Source organism: Brienomyrus brachyistius, chromosome 23 (genome assembly GCF_023856365.1).
Source record: "Brienomyrus brachyistius isolate T26 chromosome 23, BBRACH_0.4, whole genome shotgun sequence".
Taxonomy (NCBI): domain Eukaryota; kingdom Metazoa; phylum Chordata; class Actinopteri; order Osteoglossiformes; family Mormyridae; genus Brienomyrus; species Brienomyrus brachyistius.
The window spans coordinates 20,766,176-20,788,412 of NC_064555.1; the positions used below are offsets into that span (position 1 = coordinate 20,766,176).

The 22,237-nt window shown below is 43.0% G+C and overlaps 1 protein-coding gene across 1 annotated transcript in view; it reads right to left on the bottom strand.

Annotated features, from left to right (window-relative positions):
• cdk6 (cyclin-dependent kinase 6) overlaps positions 1-10,564 on the bottom strand; it is a 34,505-nt gene extending 23,941 nt beyond the window's left edge. Inside the window, exons 1-4 of the mRNA XM_048994579.1 lie at positions 9,869-10,564; positions 8,725-9,070; positions 5,216-5,351; positions 258-425 (exon numbers count right to left, since the gene is read on the bottom strand). Coding sequence (XP_048850536.1) covers positions 258-425; positions 5,216-5,351; positions 8,725-8,945 — 525 coding nt within the window. The 5' untranslated portion in view covers positions 8,946-9,070; positions 9,869-10,564. The remainder of the gene's footprint in view (positions 1-257; positions 426-5,215; positions 5,352-8,724; positions 9,071-9,868) is intronic.
• Positions 10,565-22,237: the final 11,673 nt, after the last annotated feature.

The window sequence follows — 22,237 nt, forward strand, 5'->3', positions numbered from 1 at the left end:
TGAATATGATTTTCAGAATGATTTTATATACCAAACTGGAATCTGAGTATGATTTTTGGTATGATTTTATATACCAAACTGGATTTTCAGTATGATTTTCAGTATGATTTTATATGCCAGACTGGAATCTGAGTATGATTTTCAGAATGATTTGATAGTGCAGGTGTAGCTTAAACTCGACACCAGTTTATTTCTTAAAGAGCAACACAGTAGAAGATCAGGACGGGTCATCTCATTAGCAAAGCCGGGATACTCACTACTGAGGTGAGGGCCATCTGAAAGCTGTATATCCTGGCCAGGCCAAAGTCAGCCAGCTTGATCTGGCCACCACTGGTGACCAGAATGTTCTGGGGCTTCAGGTCGCGGTGTACCACACGGTGGGAGTGCAGAAAATCCAGGCCTTGCAGGAGCTGGTACATCATGTCCTGGAAAACAGTAGGAGTGACAAGGCTCAGATCAAGCAGAACAGCATGAAAAGGGAGCTCCTTCATTCTCTCAGTGCGTGGGGGTGCCTGGTGAACCATAACTAGTATTTATGAGCGATAATCAGCATGGCCCATGAGTAACGCGACAAAAATTCAAAACATGCCATGGCAAACATGGGCGGACAACAAACATCCTGACTCATATTTTGGGATTTGATGGCACCTGTTACACGAACCTTTAATAAAATATATTATATATAGAATCTCCATACTGAAGTGGCAGAAGCATTTTGATTAAGAACTTCCAGAAAGAGCACAAGCCGAATAGCGGGCCTGGCCGGCCTCAGCCCTCTGGCTCTGCACTGCAGCTCACAGGGCCTCCACTAGTCCTACGTTGAGGGGCAGTTTACACAGCGGTGGACCTGGTGTAACAAGGGCCCTGGAAAAAAAAGGAAAGAGAAAGAAACACAGAGGCTGTTTCCTCTGGCATGAGCTAGGATAAGGGTGTTCGGTGAGGAGAAGCATGTGTTAATGCGGGGGGGGGGGGGGGGGGGGGGGGGGCACGTGAGAGACGAGTGGGAGGAAAACAGGGCTGGTTAGGGGGTGGGGGGGGAATTCGAGGGAGCGGTCTCACAGTTACCGCTCGAATCGCCTCGGGCCAAGACCTCACAAGTAACATGGACACGGGCCCGCGGTTCCATTCACTAACGAGCCAGCTGGTCAGTGATTAAAAACACTGAGAGAATACCGAACACAGCCGAGCAGAAAATGCCAGCCAGCGGCAGCTATCTGACCGGGGGCAGCCTGACGCCGTGGTAAATGTGTCAGGAAGGTTTCAGGAGCTTCAGAGCCTTTAGTACGAGTATCTTCAGCATCAAGTGGCCATCTTTCTGCAGTGCTGATTACTGCAAAATTAAAAATGAAAACTAAATTTTGAAATATCCAACAGATTCCCATCCAGAACAAACCGCTCTGCTCTATGGACCACTGCTGCCATTGAGGTGTTTAACATGTACAATTGCTGGGGTATTTGTATTATATTTACCAGTCACATAGCCCTTGGGGGGGGGAGTAAGACACACCTGCACGAGTTACTACTCCAGAGAATGTACCAGAAAACCTCTAAAAAAGTGTCACTCTGTTCCATCTATAAAATGCAGATTAATATTCACCCTATATCTAGGTCACAAAAATCCCCTGGAGTGAGTTTGCATTGAAAGCGGAGAAGTCTGCTTAATAAAAGGTAGGTAAATCAGCTGGAATCTATGGAATCCTCCATTTCTATCCGAAACCTTTGAGAAACAAACAGCAAGCAGGCTAAAAACAAGGAGAAAGTGCAGACTGAAGGTGCTGCCCCTCGACGAGTCGCATTTCACAGAGAACCGCCTTGCCCGGAAGAACCTCACATTTTAATTCCGAAAGGATAGCCTTACCAAACACTTGTTTGAGAATTAAAATACGATATTCTGATATTAACAGTGTGAATGGGAAACAAGAGGGAGACGATCGGATACCTTCCATGGTTTTTGATTGGGCGATCTGAAATATATACGTGAGAGTGATTATTTCACAAGGCCTTCACAGAGACTGGAGGAGTGGGGTATCAAAAGGGTGAGGAGAAAGGGCCCCCGGACCGGCCGAAACATGCTTACAGAGGGCCGCCTTTTTAATGCAAATGGGGGAGAAGCTGCAATATTGTTTATTGTCGGCGGGCATAATGCGGGACATCTGCCCGTTACCGGCGGTATGATTCCCTGCCCATGCCTCATTAACCTCCTCATTATGAGTGGGAGATGGGATTCTGAGGGCTGCAGGCCCAGCCGTCCCCCCCACACTCCCTGAGCCAGGGCAAACCTGCTTGATATCCTTCCACCCCATTTCATCTGCGGGCCTCTTTCATCACTGCCCATGCGGTGGGTCTGAATGGCAGGCGGGGGTGTTCTCTGCAATCTGCTGTCCTCCGTGGGGGCGCAGATTAAGATGTTAAAGGTTTGCGAAGGAGTTGCATTTATTTAGTCGTTTGCTGCTAAAAGGACGATATTCCCGTTCGCCCAGCTTGTTTCCCCATTTCTGGGGAATCCGGTGCTCTGAAAAGGGGACCACGGCCTCTAATGGCTTTGGCCTGGTGGCTCAGGCTGTCAATTCTCCCTTCGACTGGGAACAGGCCTTTTGAACAAGAGGCTTGGCACTCGAAGCCCAACGACCGGCCTGTTGCTGACAACTGCTTGGTGACCATGCCACACTGCAAGCACACGGCACAGATGTGTAACGGACCTCCAACGACGGGCAATTACTGTAATGGCTGTGCTCAAAATGCCATAACCTGATGTAAAATGGGACCTATATAGAAAAAAATAATTAAACCCAGGGTAAATATTAATATCAATATCAGTGTCTTACCGCTCTTTAATGTTTAAATCTCTATTATCCCTGTCACAAGGTTTACAATGGTCTCCTGTATAGGGGAATGTTGATGAAGAAGAAGAGAGTGCGGAGAAAGGGTGTGTCCTCTCTAAGGGCCTTAACAATCCCCACAGGTGCAGGATTACCTAGTCATACAGTATATCCTCAGCTACCCAATCTATTAGCCAGCTCTCTGAATCCACAGGTCGCAGAACCTATGCACTAATTCCACTCCAGCAGCCTTGCGTCCTCTGTCTGTGTGGAAGGCTGTACCCCTCCTTTGTTCAAAGAACCACAACAGCAATGTGTGAGTCTCCTCTTTTACTTACAAAGACAGTTAGGCTCCATTAAGCAGTTTCCGTATTACTTGTTGATGTACAGTAGGATAAGAATAATGGTAAATGGGTGGGACAGAAAGATCAGAGAAACTGCTTGAAATCAAATCCATCCATCCATTCATCTTCCTTACCGCTTCATTATCGTTTTTGATAAGGTTGTACATTTTATGAGCAAATTCCATAATGTTGCAATGTTCGTGCTTGATATAAAGTTTTTTCAATCATGCAAGCCAACTGAGATGATGCTCCTTTCATTCATTATTCTTGATTTAATTCAATTTCCCTATGGTAAAAAGGCAAAATTTACAAATTCTACATTATTATAGCCTTACATTCATTAGACCCATATTCACTCAATGGGGAGTACCAGTTACAACTGTGATTCATGCTAACTTCCTGTTGAAGCCAAGGCAGTAGCCATGGAGTCAATACTGGGGGGGGGGGGGGGGGCGGTCATTGTGAGCACATTTGTATTTTGGGGAGGACATGTGTCCCCCGGTATATGTGATTACAGCTTCGGCTGAAGTCCTATTTGAGCAGGACACTGAATGTCTTGATTTATCGCGCTTCAGTACCGGACCCCCTGTGTCAAACATGGCTGTAATCTGTGCTCCATCATTCAGTTCCATCTTGCTTATCCTATTGTGGGTCACAATTATCCATTATTATTATGTGCAAGTAAAGTAAAAACAATATACTCTCACAATTATTAATATCATGCAATTGCACCACTATGTACTGAGGTGTAAGAACCTAGATATAAATAAGTCAATGAGTGAAATTCATTAAAAAAGGTAAGGTGATTTTGCAGGAATATGTTCTTGTTATACATCTACAAATACATAAAATACAATGAATAATAAAGTAACCATAAATTCAACTGTTTGTACCAAAAGTTAGCCAAACACCCCGATGTTCATAGTACAGACTCTATAACAGCATTCAGGCTATTAAAAATCAGAGCCAAATAAAAATAAAAGTACTGTATCGTTTCGCTCCCTTAATTTGTGGCCTTCCAGCACATGTAGTGCCCTTCAAAGCAGCACAAGTCTCTCAAAGGTTGTTTTTTTATGTCCTTGTGTTTTCCAAAGCCAGCAGAACACATTTCCTGTGCACTTCACGCAAGCAGCGGGAATAACTAAAAATGTTCCCTTCAAAAACAGATTTATTTTATTGTTCACGGCAATTAAGGAGCTACAATATAATCCTGCCAGATCAACGCCAAATTCTGAAACTATTGTTTGCCATTGAATTGCCTGTATGCGCATTGTTTCTGGAAAATGCATGATTGCTAACATATGTATCCCTGCATCTATTCCGGTATTTCCAAGTCTATGGGCATGTTTCTCTCTTTACTTGCAAAAGGTTACCAATGGAAGGTGTGGTTGTTCAAGTATTTATTCGTATGCATAAAATGTTCGAGCAAGTGTGATGTTTTCATCAAGAATGGGGGCCACTGTTATAATTACTTTGGATGGAAGGGCACGCCACATATGTTTAAAGTTCACATTATTACACAACAGAGTGCATGACATGGTTGACCCAGAGCATGAGAAGGAAATAGGATGTGAGGAGATACGACCTTGAGCTTCTCATAAATCAAAAATATCACAATATACTACATTGAGGTGCTTTTGTGTTCATCATTTCTCCATTACATGTTTCTCTATTGCCTTAAATCCAGAAAATAAAATACAGGCGCCCTGGGTTACAATGGTCCGTGTTACGATATTTCATTTTTACGATGGGTAAGTGTTTTTCACTTTCGGTACATTATTCAATAAATTCAATGAGATATTCAACACTTTATTATAAAAATAGGCTTTGTGTTAATGATTTTGCTAAACTGTAGGCTAACGTAAGTGTCCTGAGTATGTATGCTATAGGCTAAACTATGATGTTTGTTAGATTAGGTGCACTGCAATAAAATGTATTTTCGCCTTCTGATAGGTTTATGAGAACTTAACCTCATCATAACCTGGGGAAAGGCTGCATAAGGAACAATCAGAAGTGCTCTCTACACAAACAGGATGAACGTATCCAAAGTACCTTGATGGTTTCTGGTGGTACACCAGGTTCAGGTGCCTTCTCCAAGTACGTAGTCAGATCCTGATCCACATGTTCGAAGACCAGTGTCAATTTTGTCTCTCTGTCAGTTCTGGACACCGTACATACATCAAAGAGCCTGTGGAAAAGCATACAAGCACAGTCAACATGCTCACCCGTTACTCATTTCAATTTTTCGACAACTTTCATAGCTGTTTAAAGCTCTATGATGACTCGTTTCTCGACAGGCAAGTCATTAAAGGAACGGCAAATATAACTACAGAATGAGTAGCATAGATCATCCTTGCTTTTTAAATGTACACACATTTACTGTAAAATGTGGCAGTGAGCCACGAGAGTTGATTAATCCCCAAGGTTCATCGTTTTGTATTTAATCCAAAGCTAATACTTAATAATGGTTAGAAATGGATGCTTTTTGAAGTTACTTGTAGAGTGAGCTGTTGGTCGCATAGGGATATTTATAGCATTTTTGGATTTTAATGTCTCAAAGTTCCCCGCGACCCAGTAGGATAAGTGGTTTGGAAAATGGATGGATGGATGGATGGATGGATGGATGGATGTCCCACAGTTAAAGAGATCTTGGGCCCCATGAAAGCATGTCATATTGGCCCCCCAACCCAGACCAATCCAATTATGTTATCCAAACTTTAAATAGAGGCCCTTGAAATCGTCCTTACTTTCCCCACCTATCTTGAGGGATACCTGTACCATATTTAGGTGAAACATACTCTTTAGCAGAGGGAAATAGTACAGGTCCAGAACGTAAAAATCCAGACCAAAATTTTGTTTCAACCGACCCGTTTAGTACTCGGTTAATGTGACTCTTCATACTCAAGTGGCTGGTTGAAACCAAATCTTGGTCTGGATTTTTACTTTCTGGACGTGAACTATCCACCTCTGCTATTAACTTATAACTCACCAGTACACAAAAGGCCGTGCACAGTTACACAAATGTGCTTGTAAGTATCTCTCTTTTTCTGCCATCTCTGCTTGTGTCCATTGTAACCCGAATAGAAGTTTCCCATTTACCACGGTAATTTACTGCTCCTCAGCAACATCCCACATCATTTAAGTTTCATGCTCTCTCATTTCAGTTCTAAAGGTCTCCACACTCTTCCCTGTCCACTTCCATGACAGTACCCTGCCATGACTGACCTATGTTCCAGTTTTGTAAGATGAGGGATTATGTGTAACATCATTACATTTACAACTGTTCCTGTCCATAACTGCAAACTTCATGACAAGTTATTCGCGACCCTGCAATAAGCACTATGAACCATCTCTCTTCTTTGTTCCTAAAATCCACGCTCTATTTATGGTAAATACAAGACATTCATCAACGTAGGCACAAGAAAACACATCAGAGGGTACTGAGCCGTACGAAGGGTTTCTTCACAATGCAGAAGTTTTAATTCATTTTATGAAATTGCTCCATAGAAGATTAAGGTCTTTAACTCAATGACTAAAAGTCATAAGGGGAGCATTGGCCTGGTGCCGTCCCTGCTGAACACTTTCAAGCTCAAAGATCGATTCTCAACATCATTTTCAGTTGCTGTCTGCCTTTACTTCACTCTGCCCATTCATCCTCCAGTACTGACCCACTTTGCAGGAGACCTTGCTCAGCAGGAAAAGCATCTCCGTGCTGTCATCATGTGACCACCAAGGCCCACTGCTGAGGATGGTGGGACTTCCCCAAACACAATGCTATGGATTTTCTGTTTGGTGTCATTTCAGCAGAGGGAAATTCTTAGATGTATCTGTTTCTTGTAGTTTTATCTTGACTTGGCACCCTGTTGTTTCTAGACGCTTATAGACGCCATTTTTTTTAATATCCTGAACGATACACATCATTCTGAAATACTATTATCACACATGGACAGAATATACTTATCTGTGTGAGTTGTCTAAGTAATTTTGCACACCTAAATTAAGTTTAAGTTAGAGTAAAAAGTGTCAAGAATTATGCAAAAAAAAAATTGCCTTTTTTCTTTCGTATTAATTATTTATTTAAATTTCCTTTCTGCTTTACTATGAATATAAATCAGGCAATAAATAACATGTAAAAATCAACACTTTATAAGATACCAGAGGTACCTTTAAAATAACATGAAACCAGTGAATAGAGCCACAGAGCTTTTCAGGGCAATCAAAGTATTTTCATCCCAAAGCAAGCTAAGGAAAGGAGACAAAGAAACTTCAACGTAGGGTCAAGCGTAACAAACGTCCTAATTGAAGCACAGCGTCAAGTTACACGTGTCTCAAGAGAACAACTGGAATTCTCTAGGATTCATGGAATCATAACTTCCTTGAGTTACCTTTCAAGGCAAAGGTCTGAAACCTGAACGCTGACCACAATGAAAGCTATTAAGAGGAACATAATTGCTATTTCAATCAATTATTACATTTCTTTTAACAATGTATTAGGTTGTCTAAGTCAAGATACCTTGATCACCAGCAAACTGCATGTGGGGCAGAGTCTGAAATATACCCCAAATAAAATTCAATCATTCTCTCAAATCAGACCTTTAACAGATTAAATGTAGCTTGCTTCCAGAAGCTCTGAAGAGACTTAAATAGGTAGATTGTTCTGAGAAATGCCCGTGTGAACTATATTCAACATAACTTTCCCAGCAACGCAAGACATTTTGAAAAGAATTCCCCCAGAACCAAATGGTAAGTCTGAATTACTTAGTTGACTCATATTCTGAACAGATATGATTAAGTAAGTTAACTAAGGAATATCTCAACAAACGCATTCAGTTCACTTCCTGAGTCATTAGGGTACATGTGCTGTATTTTAAGACAGATGACTGAAAGTCAAAGCTTTCGGGCGCTAAGCAAAGAGCAGCACTTTTCTTAGAAACAACATCCCATAATGAAGAACTCTAAGAAATGTGAGCTATTTTTGTATTGAAACGCAAATCCTGATTTTCAAATATAAAAATCTTCCACCTGTTGAATGTCCTCATTTCGGGATTAAAACATTTTTCAATTCGTTAATTACTGCATCTGAAGCTATCAAGCCGACAGCTCTTCGTTACGTTATAAGCCGCGCGACACAGCGCGAGGCGTCTGCACGAGCTTCAGCACAGCTGGAACACAGGGGGCGCTGTAGTTAAGGTACGGATGGCTCGGCGGAGCAAACGAACGACTGCACGAAAAAACAATTCCACAAAAGTGCGCACATTCTACCCACATACTGAAACTAGAGAGCCGTGAAAATCGCACATAAACGTAAACTAGCCAATAAACTAAATATTTAAATTCATTCAGATAACTCATTCAAAATGCTGTAGAATAGGCCTAAACGATGTTTTAAAAAAGGCAAAACATTTGTAAATGCACAATTTACACGTCAAGTTAAATACATAAAATAGATGTTAAAAATAAGCAAATGCCATGTATTAAAATTGTATAAATCAACCCTATATTTTGTACAATATGTGTATAACATGAATTCCATTTCTTATATTATTAATCCAATTCCTTACCTGACAACGTTGGGGTGCTCAAATGATTCCAGTTGCCTCAATACTGCCACCTCTCGGATGGTTGACAAAGGCATCCCCTCTTCCTCTGTCTGAACCCGCACTCTTTTGAGGGCTACGAAGCGACCGTTCTTCAAGTCGCGTGCTTTGTACACCTTCCCGTACGCACCTTCGCCGATCTCAGCAACAGGTTCGTATTGTGGAGCCGTGCTGTCTTTGTCCATCTTACACTTCTTTATTGTCTCTTTCACTTGCGGTTAAAAATATCGCCGGTGCCAAATCCCGACGAAAACGAAGCATTAAAATTATTACAACATCACCAGAAATGCATGGCTTGTATTTGTAATACCTATGGTTAAACAAATAAAAGAGACAGAAAACAGCGGGTCATACTGTGTTCGCAAAATAAAGACTTAAATCGCCTTTATAAGCTTTATCACATTTCTTTAATGTCGCCGAATAATTAATCTATTCATAAGTAAACATTGTTATTGCAAGTTTCATTTTTCTTATCTAGCAACTTAAATATTTGGGTCCTGAACTACTTATAAGTCAATGTATTCCAATGCATATCATAACAGTACGGGCGTGTAGCACAAAAGCACGAGGTATTTGTCCCTATGCATGGTGTTATACAACTCGGAATTAATTAAGCGAAGACAACAAAATAAGGATAACATGCAAAGATATCAACTGGATTCGCGTTTGCCTAAATTACAAGACTTTCAAAATCAGATAACATATATTCTTTCTGATGCGAGGCTCTAAAAATTGTGGCGAGCACGTGGTTGTATTGTTTCGACTTCCCATATAAATAAAAGATGTCAGTTTATATATTATCTATTTGCTTCCAAACTTCCCGTAACATTTAAAGAAAATGTTACTTGGACAGCACTTTGCAGCATTAAGTTTACCATCATATTTAAAAGGATCGAAAGTTTTAATTATACATTTCATGGCTAGCTCAAATTCAGTGTCAGTCTTGAGCAAAATATACATTAGGAAACACAGAACTATGTCCTATAGGCTAAACACCGTTTTACAAGCATGCACTAACACCCACACTGTCGACACAGCTGCATACATGCAATAAAAGATATGTGAAAAAATCCTGGAGGAAGTTAACATTTTGCAGAAATTCAAATACCTGATAGATATAGATTAGGAATCCAAATCCGTAGCGACGTGCACGTCCTTACAATCTGCGATGAAACCAGCCCTTTCTTCGTGAGCAGAAGTTTGCAAATACTTCACAGATCCCTCACTGTCTATGCCCTGGGCCACACAGGTAGAGGGATGGTGCACGCGCTGGAACCCCCATCCTCCAGCAGTACCAAACACAGCACGACCTATTCAAGCAAATCAACTAAAAGGGCTTTTCGATTTTTTTTTCACACTAGATCGTGTACTTTAAAAACTCGGTTTTCCCGGAGATCACAGTCCATACCGCAGGCTCCTCAAGGAACGAAGTGCTGTTCCCCCGTCCCAGAGTATGGAGAGTTCGCTCAGATTCCTTTTCCCTTTCCCACGCTAGCTGAATGCGCCTTGACCCCCTTCAGAGAAGTTTGACACAGAGCAGGAACATTTCCGCATTCCTCTCTAACTACAAAGGCAAAACCGCCTCGTTCTGCTTTCTTTCTGTCTCCTTGGTTTCTCTGGGCCGTTTTTAAAATTGTCAGCTTCCAAAACAGGGATCTACAAGAAGAGAAAAAAGTGATCATAAACACCATTTAATGCAACAGTCGAGTATCGGGATGTAGAAAACATGCTTTTCCTTATTCGATGCAGAGCAGATTCTACGCCGACATGGGTAGTTCTGTGCCGTGAGGCCAGGTTCAAAACCCAGAGGCACAGGATTAATGTCATGAGATGTTTAATGCAGACTCAGTTTTAAATTGCTTGCTCAATTTATTTTTGGCAACACGACTCCTGCGCATTTCTGGAAAAACCAAAATTAACATTCATGCATGTGAGTACATGTATGACGTACATTTTCTACATAAATGCGTGCAGTAAGCTTAGCACTATTTATTAAAAATACAGGCACACGTAGAATACGATAAACATCCATAGTGGCGACGTCAGTGATGTATGTATTTATTTAATGTATTCATGTACACGATTGCACATTTGCGGGGGAAATAATTTATCACAGGCTGTACTAATGCGTATTAAATGTGTCGATAAACGGTATTCGGACAAGTGAACCACTGTATGCGTGGCATGAATAAGCACTGCATGGGCCGTATGAAATCAGTCCGAGGCTACTTGTTAATAAGAGTATTTGCATGGCCCAATGAGGGGGAAAACCCATGTGTGAAACGTGAACTCAAGAAAATTGGAACGTGTAACGTATCTTGCAAAGCAAGCCGTTGTTGATCAATGTTAGTGAATTTCAATTCGACTCATCGTTTTTGCAAAATGAGAAGATAACGCGACATACTGAGAAAGTTTAACCTTTTGTAAATATGTATTCTGTCCGATCCACATCTATTAACATACGTCAAGCTGTTGTTTGAGATATTGTGTGAAATATTTCCTAGGATAATTTTAATGCCGTTGCATTGGGAGAAACCAAAGAAAGAATCCTCAACGACAGACTACTCGAATTCTTATTTGAGAGAGCTGTGCATTTCGTGTTCACTGGTATGCCGTTGTTCTTAATGCAGACGTTCCAGTGTGTAAAAGTTAAGGTTTTTGACTAGCAAAGAAATGGCGAATGTTATGCTTTATTCACAACCATTTTCCATAAAATTATAATGCACTCAAAAACTCTAAACATCCAAAAATTCTGTGCCATACTGATCAAATCCCAGAAGTCTGTGGGTAAAAGTGATTCTCTACCCATGAGCATTTATTTCTCATAAAAATTAAGTTGTTCTTACAAATTCCTCGCAAGGCCCATCAGATACATAGAACCAACTGAATGCCTGTTATACTTGGAGAACAGAATTCACTTTCATAAAAGGCTAAAGGATAGATGCTAATTTCCTTTGAACTCACTGCAGTATTATTCTTTAATATGTTGTTGTGCAAACATATCTGTCAAAAGCTCAGATATGTTCATAAATAGATATGTTTATAGATATTATCAAATATATAGTATTGTGCAAAAGTCATAGGCAGTCATAGAAAATGTTTACGGCTATTTATCTCGGTGGTACAGGTATATTTCCTCAGAAGAAAAAAAAGCTAACATTATAACGTATGCAAATTAATGGTAACACAATAAAAAGTGAACAAGAATTTTGTTTATTCTTTATTTGTTTATAGGTTACTGAAATCTTGTTGAACGGCTAGATAAACTCTACATTGGTTCCCAAACTTCTCCTCAGGGGCACCTCAGCCGTTCTATTTCTTTGCTAAATTTGTCCACCCGTTCAATTAATTAATTAACTTCCATCCATCCTTTGTCCAAACCGCATATCCTTCTGGGTCGCGGGGAGTCCGGAACCTATCCTGAAAGCTATGGGCACGAGGCAGGGAACAACCCAGAATGGGGGGGGGGGGGGGGGGGTAATTAATTAACTTGTTTTATTAAATAACGCAATGGGGTATTGATTACCCAAACAAGATGGGGTAGTCAAAAACTTTAGGTGACTTTAGGAGAGGTTTTTAAATGGCCAAGCTGACACACTTGACAGACATAATATCATAATTTTACACCAACATAAACATCATTTAAGATCATTTTAACATTATGTTCTGTGACTGCCTAAGGCTTTTGCACAGTGCTGTATGTCTATATGTAGATATATTCAAAATGTTACCAAGCTTATCAACAACATTTGCTAGCAGAAGTCACAGCAAATGTAGCAGAAATTAAAACGCAAAAAACATTAGACAGACACACTGTAGGTCCAGAGCAAAACAGAAAGGAAAAAAAATACCCCACCATGGTCCCTGGCCAGAGGTTTTTATCTAGATTGCAGATTGTACTTTCTGGCCAGGAAATGGGGTATCCCCTCAGATGTCCTCTCTAAGTCTGGTAGCGCTCCAAATGCACTGTCCCATTGGCCTCTGTCTTAGAAGGGTGAACGCCTTCCTGTTCCTTGAGAATGCTCAGAAATGATGCATACATCGGAAAGAAATGCTGGGAGAGACTTAGCTCATCTTTCTCTCAGTTGTGGACCCGAATTCTGGAGTCGCAAATGAAACTTATCAGGTCTTCCTCAGCCACGTTGGGTCCCATTACCCTTTATGAAACAGAGCACTTTTGTAGACTAGTTTTCCAATCCAGTCCTCAAGAACCCGCATTTTTACTCCCTCCGAGCTCCCTGCCAGACAGTCTACATTTTTGCTCCCCCCAAACTCCCTGCCAGACAGTCCACATTTTTGCTCCCCCCAAACTCCCTGCCAGACAGTCCACATTTTTGCTCCCCCCAAGCTCCCTGCCAGACAGTCCACATTTTTGCTCCCAGAAGCTGGGAGAGAGGAAATACGTGGACTGACTGTGGGTCCCCAAGGACCAGATTGGGAAGCACTGATCAAGTCAGATTAGAAAAATGTAAAGACTGATTAGAGAGAAGTCTTTCACGGTTGCCAGGTATTTGTAAGGTAAGTTCCCTGGCTGAGAGGGCGCCGAGGATCAGCAGACCTGGGGCTGGGGAGGGTCTCTCATGTGCTTCCGTGTTCTGACCTCTTTCAGGTGCGGCAGGGGGGGAGGGGGTGCATTTTCATTTACATATTTGGACTGGTTTTGTGGAGGAACATGGATTTTTTTTCTTAATTCAAAACACACACACACGCATATACACACGCAGGTTTGTTATGATATCTTTGTGGGGTCTCTCCATTCATTTCTATGGGGAAAACTCTGAACCCAGCATGACGACCTTAACCCCTACCCAGCCCTAACCTTAACCATAAGTAACCAAACAAAATATGAGACTTTTAGTTTTTTTAGACTTTTAGTCACAGATTTTTGAGGAGACCTGAAAATGGTCCCCACAACATGAATAACAGGTTTTTAATCACATTGTAGGGGACATAAACCTAATCCACACACACACACACACACACACTTGCATGCACACACACATACACAGGCTTGAAATGATATCTTTGTGGGGACTCTGCATTCATGCACATACATGCACACACACACGCACACACAGAAAGACCTTTATATGGTTACCAGTGAGGATGATAATGGATGTTGCAGTATATAGGGCGAACCGCGCCCCCACTGAGATGCCATCTTTGCATTACAATGCACTTGGCAAGTGCTTCGTCCTCCATGTATAACTGTACATGCATTCCTTTACATTTCTGCATCATCATTGTTCAGTTTTAATGAGCACTGAAAGCCATTGCCTGGACTGAATATATTACCATTCATGGTCTTAGTTTGGCCATAAAATGGAAGCTGAAAATGAACAGAGTGAAATTGAGTGCCATATGCAAAATGTTTTTAACCTAGTTAATTTTTTTTTTTAATTTTCCCTTTAAGTGTCACAGTCGACTGTGCATTTTTCTTTTGTTTTTACAATAATTCTTTTCACATTAATGTGGACACCATTTATCGATGGGTGCTGCTGTTCACTTATGAGATGCCATCATGCCCTTCCTAAGCTGGCTGTAAGTGAGAAAACACTGAACCAGAGCCTAAAGGAAAAGTTCCTTTATCCTGAAGGTAAAATTGAAGTTTAAATTGAAACATTTGCAAATAAGACACACCTAGCTATTATACAGCGATTCAGTGGTGAATGGCTTGAAGATACAACATGTGTAATCATTATCAGTACTGCTGTGGCTTTTTAAAATGTAGCTTTATTTTTTACCATAAACAGATAAAGTACTATACAAGTATATCCATAAACCAATAGATAAAAATATGCATTTTATGTACTTTAAAGCACTCATCCATCCTGTAATGTATCAATATGAAACACGTGGTCTTGAAGTTTTGGCCATAAATCTCCTTATTTGTTTCAAGTGTTTTAAATTGAACGCTTAACAGAAAGCAGCTTTTCATAAATTGCTCTGTGGACAGCGAGCAAAGACTCGACAAATAACCCCGGATGGGCAGGTAGGTGAGCCCAGAGCCATTTGTGACGCTGGAGATCCTGCGTATGGAAAGCTTCCTTCGAGAGCAAGTAGCATTCGAGGAGCTCGCCGTTTCGGAGAGCTCACCGTTTCACGCGTCCGCGTGTTTAGTTTGCCCGCCGTGCGGCGTCGTGCGCGTGTGAGCTCACTGTCTATGAATGTTACATAATGCCTAATGGGAAGCACGTGCAGCAGATGGCAGGCGGCACGTCCCGGGGGGGTGGCTCCTGTCCCGGGGCTGTCCCGCGATGACACAGGGCAGGTGTCTCTGACTTCCCGGATCACCTTTCTGAGCATCTGTGGACTAGGGTCCTCCACCCTACAGCATGTAGTCGTTGGATGGGGGGGGGGGGGGGGGGGGGCGACATCCACTGAGCGACCCGAGCGGCGACAACAGCTGCCGTGACCATGTGACCCAGGAACAGTGATGGGGACTGTGCGGCTGGCTGGAACATCCCCCAGGTTTCGTTAACCGTTCGCTGCCTCACCGTGCGCTTGATGGTCCGTCGCTGCGAATCCTGCGGGAAGACGAGGTGACAGTGGTCCTTGCCACTGGAGCTCACGACTCGACCAGAGGTTTCGCTTAAAAAAAAGGACACCATAGGCCCAGGTGGACCCTAGCCAACCAGCCGCGACTTCCGGGGAGGCAGGACCTCAGCAAGGACGACGCTTTTCAGTCTTAACTTTAAATGTCCTGACAATGGAGTGTTGTGTCTGTGTTGGCTTGATTTTTACCCACTGAGCAAAAAAGGAAACTCCCCTACACAGGCCCCCAGACAAGACTCTTTCTGTTTTGTATTTCCATGGAAACCCAGCAACTAAATTGCGAAAAGACAGAAAGCCAGCTCTTTGAAGAGAGGGACACCTGTTACCTCGCTTGATAGGGGCTGGAAACACAGTACATTTATACATTATACCCGTGGCACTTGGTATCAGAATATAAAGGCTTGTTTTCGCAGGTGAAAGACAGTATTCATGTATAAACAGAGCCTCAAATATGAGAGCCATTCATTGATTAGTTTTCAGGCCATTTGGGATGGTTGTACTGTAAAAAAAAAAAATATATATCAAAATATACCATACAATATAAAACTAAAAGATCGGTCAGAATTTTATCTTGTTTGCATGGGCACTAACCTTCATTGTATATTGCAAGAGATCATTTTGGTGTTATTATGCTATTGCACAAGCCAGGTGTTGATTTTATTTTATTATATTTTACTTTTTAATATGAATCATGTGTGCAATAATTACACATCGGGGCTCTGGCCCATGATCAGGGAGACCAGATCAGGAGGAAGATCGATTCCTGTCTTGTCACTTTACAGAGAACTGCAAAAACAGGCAGCAGACTGGATGTCTATGGGAAGTGGGCCGGCCAGGACCACCCCACACAGGACGTCCTTCGGCCAGATGCCTGCATTTATCGTCTTGAAAGATGTGTCGTGGGCGTTCTTACAGTCTCAAAAACAGACTTGAGTGAAAGTTCGGCATGTGGTTAGCGTGCCACTCATAGGAAGAGGAGAGAGGGACCATTCAGACAATGCTCTCAGATGCCACATTAATGGTTAACCAGGGTGCCATTGTCCCGTCCAGCTGCCACATTTATTGCCTTTGATAGTCGGCCTGTCCATCTCCGGCCATGTGCACGTCCCTCCATTCATGTGTAAAGCTGACAGCTGTCCTCACATTCCAGCGATGCTAAAATGCTAAATGCACGGCATGTTATTCTCAGAAAGAAGGCCACTCGCTGGCCCCTCAAATTCGAGCCCTGTCTCACACCACTGACTCAAACTACTGATAATTAAGGCTGCATCACTGATAATTAGGCTGCATCACTGACAATCAAGGCTGCATGACGGATAATTAAAGAGGCATGACTGATAATTAAGGCCGCATCACTGACAATCGAGGCTGCATGACTGATAATTAGGTTGCATCATTGACTACTGATGAAGCATCATTGATATTTAAGGCTGCATCACTGATAATTATCATGTCCTGCCTGACGCATCTCTCTGAGCCTCCTGTCTTCTCACTGACATGGCTCTAAGAAGCCATGCCCATTACTCAATACTCTTTGTATGGAAGTATCTTATTGTCTCATCAGCCCCTGTCCAACGTCATTCCTCCCATTGCCTGTGCCCTACCCTGTGCTAGTCTTCCCATTTTGACTCCTCATGGTCTGTTTTCTCGTGTCCGTTCTTTTTGCTCAATAAAGCACTAATTTAGTTGGCCTTATGCCCCCAAGTCGCTCATTTCTATGTTGTGACAATAACTAAGACTGTATGACTGATATTTAAGGCTGCATCATTGATCATTAAGCCTGTTCTATGCTCTGGGGTTTCTGGAATAGCCGAACCTTCAAGAAATGTCTCAAGACATTCTGCGAAAACCTCAACTATCCCTCCAGCCACTGAACTGTTGCGTGATCCCTCAGCTGAGCTCTTGGGTTTTGGACTTTGTGCTTGATCTGAATAGCTGCCCTATCAGGTTCTTGTGATATTTGTATGTATTGTGCAGCTCCTACTCCACAGCCACTCACTTGTTAATGGGAATCCACTGGAAGCTCAGCCTAGCTGCACTTATGAATATTTGGCTCGTAATGTATTTATCTGCCTTGCTTGTATGTGGCTTTGAATAAAATAAATAAATGCAGATGTAGAGTAAAGCTGTATAAATTTCAGGTGTTACAATAACGCAGAACTGGATTAGTGGCCAGAAGGTGGATGGATGAATGGATGGATGGATGGATGGATGGGTGGGCAAAAAAACTCAAGCCTGTCATATTTGCAGTCATGCATCAAATGAAATTGTGACAATAACTACAAAAAGGCGGTAAAACACAGTGCCTGGATGAATTTGCTCACCTCGTTTTACAGTTACCTGTATGACATGCCATTGCTTTTATACATCCCGGCCACATACAATAAATGGTATCTCTCAATCAATAAGCGCATTGTTCAACTCTGGGCATCAGGAAATTTTAAAAAGTCATAAAGAACGTAGGCGTGCTGTTTTATTTTCGCTGTAAAAATAATAAAGGTTAGGTTATCTTTTGTCGGAAGGTAGCTGCGATTGCAATTTCAAAGGTGCCCCCCCACCACGCCCTTAGTATGCTTGCTTGTTCATAAAACAGCGATTTCCTTTCACCCATGGCTCGTTACAGGTAAGATAGACCCAGTCTGAAATTCCCACGCCCGGCTCTGCCCGCAGAAACACACGCCTATTTTCATGGTGCTTTCTTGGCCGACTGACACGTGGCTAGGAACATGAGACCAGACAATGAACGTTCAGAGGGAACAATGTACGTACATGGTTTTCTTTTCTCCACGTCTTAGGCTGTAAATTTTTCTTTGCTGGTATTCCACGCAGATGTTTTATTGTATGTGGGTGACAATGGGGTATTCAGGAACAATGGCACAATGGCACAACATCAACACCCATTTGCTGCAACAGATGTGTAGCCCCTAATCTTCACAGCCAGCAATCAAAGTCCTGGCAGACATATAGCATGCTCGGGAAGAAAACGAGAGCATGCTTGAGATGGAGAGGTGTGGAAAAGGTGAAAAGTTAGACCTCACGGCGATGACAGGACTGTCACGTGGGGCAGTCAGTCTGTCGGGCTCAGGCCTGTAAAGAGTCAATCAGTGCTGTCAGGACGGTGTACACATCAGCCATGCACACGTGTGGATCTGTGCGTGTGTCTATATTACCCATTGACCGAGTTCTGGTGGAACGGGGAGCCGTGGCAGGCTGGTTATTTCTGCCTGGAGCTCACACTCGCCTTCCTGCTTCTTTGGAAAAATGTTCTTGCAGGTTATGTTATAAGATTCAAACGGCGACTTCGTCCTGCCTAGTTCGCTGGCCCCAGCGAACGTTTGCTCGCAAGCCAGTAGGGGCCAGTGTTCCCAGGAGAGGATCCTGGCACGGAGCTCCCTGGGGGGGGGGGGGGGGGGGCTTTTGAGGGTGCCTCTAAACATCTGGACTAGCGGCAGACATGACTTGGCTGTTTTGCTTCACACCTCACTTGCGTGACATCACCCAGTGTTTCTGTCAGAGAAAGAGAGCTGAAGGCATCTACTCAGGTCCCCTGGTCTCACCAGACTTCCTCTGCATAACGGCCTCAATAACTGAGGTCAGGAGACAGAAGTTTGCGTTTAAATTGCGTCACAATTTGGATTCCAGTTCATTTTTATGCAGCGTTGTGCTTGTTCATCAAATGCATCCAGCGACTGAAACGCTGGTCTAGTCCCCAGACGGGGTGACGCCAGAATTGACACCGGAGCCGGCGCTGGTAGCTGCTGCCGTGCCAAGGGATAGGAGCGTCATTACCTGGACTCACAAGCGGTGACAGACAGCATGGAAAATGACTCATCAAGTCAGGGAACATACTGAAGGTGGCTCTGAAACTCAAGATCTACTTCCAAAGTGGATTAACTTAGAGCTTGTGAGCCCATCCAGGGTGGGGGACTGGATTGGGAAGAGCCCCACCCAGAGTGAGACTCCCTGTCTACCAAGCACGCTTTTTAAATCCCATGAGAGTGTATGTGTGTGTGTGTGTCTGCGTTACAGCGGACAGCATAACTAAGCAGAATATGTATAAACAGTTTGTCTCTCGTGGAAAAACGTCCTTCCAAATATCTTTGGATGGTTTGGATGAGATCCATTCCTCGGCCAGTGGCCGGCGACGATTTTGTGTAGTTTTAAAAAGGCACTTCCAGTGTCTTAGAGGTGCTCTGTGCTGCAGTGCGGTGGGGTTCTGTACTGTTTGTGTCACCAGCTCACGTGCTGGGCCTCTGAAGGGGGACTGAATCTGGAAGGGACATCTCAGTTCACTTCCTTCATGTCGTTGCACCGGAAGTTGCCTCATTGTCCACGTCACCCTGCCACACAGGTTGAAAAGGATCTGGCTATTGGGTGACCTCCTCTAGGAGGAGGGTCGGAAATCACATGACCTCCTGGCCTGGACATAACGCTACTGAAGAGAACTCAGTAGACCAGATTATTATAGTTCCCTATGTTGCACTAACATCATATTTAGTGCTATTGTGGAGGTCATGTGACTACGAGCCTCAGGAGATAGTGGATGGATATCCTATATATTTGTATATATGGGTATCCTAGAGGAGGATAGGATATAATCCTGGTGGAGATAATGTCCTGTCCAATAATAATATATTACTACTAGTAGTACCAATAATAATAATAATTATTATTATAATAATTTTTCTTCTGTACCTGAACTTTGCATAGAGTCATGTCCAGGCCAGGAGTGGAGGCTATGTGATTTCTGACCGCTCAGTGGAGGTCCTCCAACCGCCAGATGGTTTTCTGCAGCCTGATCCTTCTTGCTCATGTAGCAACTTCATTATACAGTGAGGCCCGCTGCCGTTACATCTTGTCCTCTGACTCACCTGGAAGGTTCTTACTCATCCGAAACTGCCATGCCGGACGAGTGGCTGTGTCAGCTGTTTTTTTTTTTGCAAATCAAGTAGAACTGTCACCCGTAAGAGCATCAGAGTGCACTAGGGCGGCCGTCTGCGGGAGGAAAGGCGTGGAGATCTGCATCTCACGGTTCACGTGCAGCGTTTACGGCATGAGGTCGTCTCGTGTCAGTTTTCATTATGGCCCCCTAGGTGACAACTTGTGACCATCTGTAAGCACCAATAAATAAAGAGCCATATCGTTTCATTAAGATGCAGTAAAGGTAGCTACTTGTGTCCTTTAGTATCTTAATTCATTAATGTAAAATATAAACCAATCGCTCTGTAGTCATTGTAGGTTTAAAATATGTGAGTTGGATTGGTTCATTGATCAGATTTAAAATGGACCACTTGGTATATTTTTTGCGGCTATTATCTGTTTCTTATTTATTTCTGCACTGTTAGTTGTTCTTTGTACTGGATGTGGCTTAACAAGTAAATGTTGCAAAACACATGACCAATAAAATGTCTTTTTAAGAACTTTTCTGTGCATATCTTTTTAATACGCTGCAACACAACATCATCGAGTAGAGAGGTTTGTTATTATACAACTATTTTAATTATGAATTTTCCAACAAAAGTGGGATCATTTTCACAAGGAGGAATAGAGTAAACAATTATTTAAAAAAATTCCAAGCAATGAGAGGAAGTTGAGGATTATGGGATATTGATTATGGTTTTGGTTATTCTTATGTGGCACCAGGACATTCCTGTAGCGAGGCGGGGGCTGGAAAACCGGAATGGGACAGGCACCATGTTTCGACATTCTGGGCTTTGTGGAAGGTGAGTGGAGCTTGCCCTGTGTCCTGCCTGTTTATGGCTTCCCGACACTATAAATCATTCACAGGATGAATGAAAACAACTCAGCCAATGAGCACGCTACGAGGACCCAGTCTCCGCCCCCCCTGCCAGTTTGGCATAGAAACAGACACTTCCTCTCGGCACCCTCTGAGTGCAGCCCTGTGTAGAAGTTCTGCAGCAGAGTCGGCCTTCCGCTTCTGCATTTCTCGGCCTCTTCTCCAAAAGCCATGCCCCCACGGCTGCAGGAACGAGTGAACGACTTCCTTTTTCGGCAGGAAGAGCGTGCAATGACTCACACCTTCCATTCACTCTACGGGTGAAGCATTGGCCCAAAACCTGAGATGGGGAGCCCGACCGAACGCGTGCCTCGTTTTGAGGAAGATCGTAAGGAATCTGAGGAAACTGCCTTTGTTCAGCGGTTGGCAAATGTGGGGCTTTCACCCCCGAAGTGCGTCATGGAGGATTCTCTCTTTGTCTTGATGCAGAGAAGCGGTGAGCCTCAGGAATATCACGAGGCTGGTGATGCTAGAGACCTGGAAAAGGCTTCAGGAAAAAAAAATCAAGAGCCAATGGGGAGCCAGGAAGCTCTTATAGGTTTGAAAATGCATAAACATTTCAGGGAAAGATGCGTTTGGAGTTCAGTGCAGCCTTTCCTTTAATTACAAACTACACCATGTAACATGTCCCAATGCCCTATTACTCTGAGAACTTCATGCTGTCTACAGTGTTATGTCACCAGCGCAGTTATGTCTTCTGTAGAGTAGTTCTGTCTGCAGAGTTATTCTGTCTTTAGTAGTATGTCATCTGCCCAGTTATGCCATCTGCAGAGCTGTTCTGTCTGTGGAGATATGATGTCTGCGCAGTTACACCGTATACAGAGTTATGCTGTCTGCACAGTTAAACTGTCTGCAGAGTCATACTATCTGTGCAGTCATGCCATATCCAGAGTTATGCCGTCTGTGTATTTATGCTGTCTGTGCAGTTACACCATCAGCAGAGCTATGCTGTCTGCGCAGTTATGTCATATGCAGAGTTATGCTGTCTGCGCAGTTATGTCATATGCAGAGTTATGCTGTCTGCGCAGTTAAACTGTTGGCAGAGTTATGCTGTCTGCGCAGTTATGCCATTGACAGAGATATGCTGTCTGCGCAGTTATGCCATTGACAGAGCTATGCTGTCTG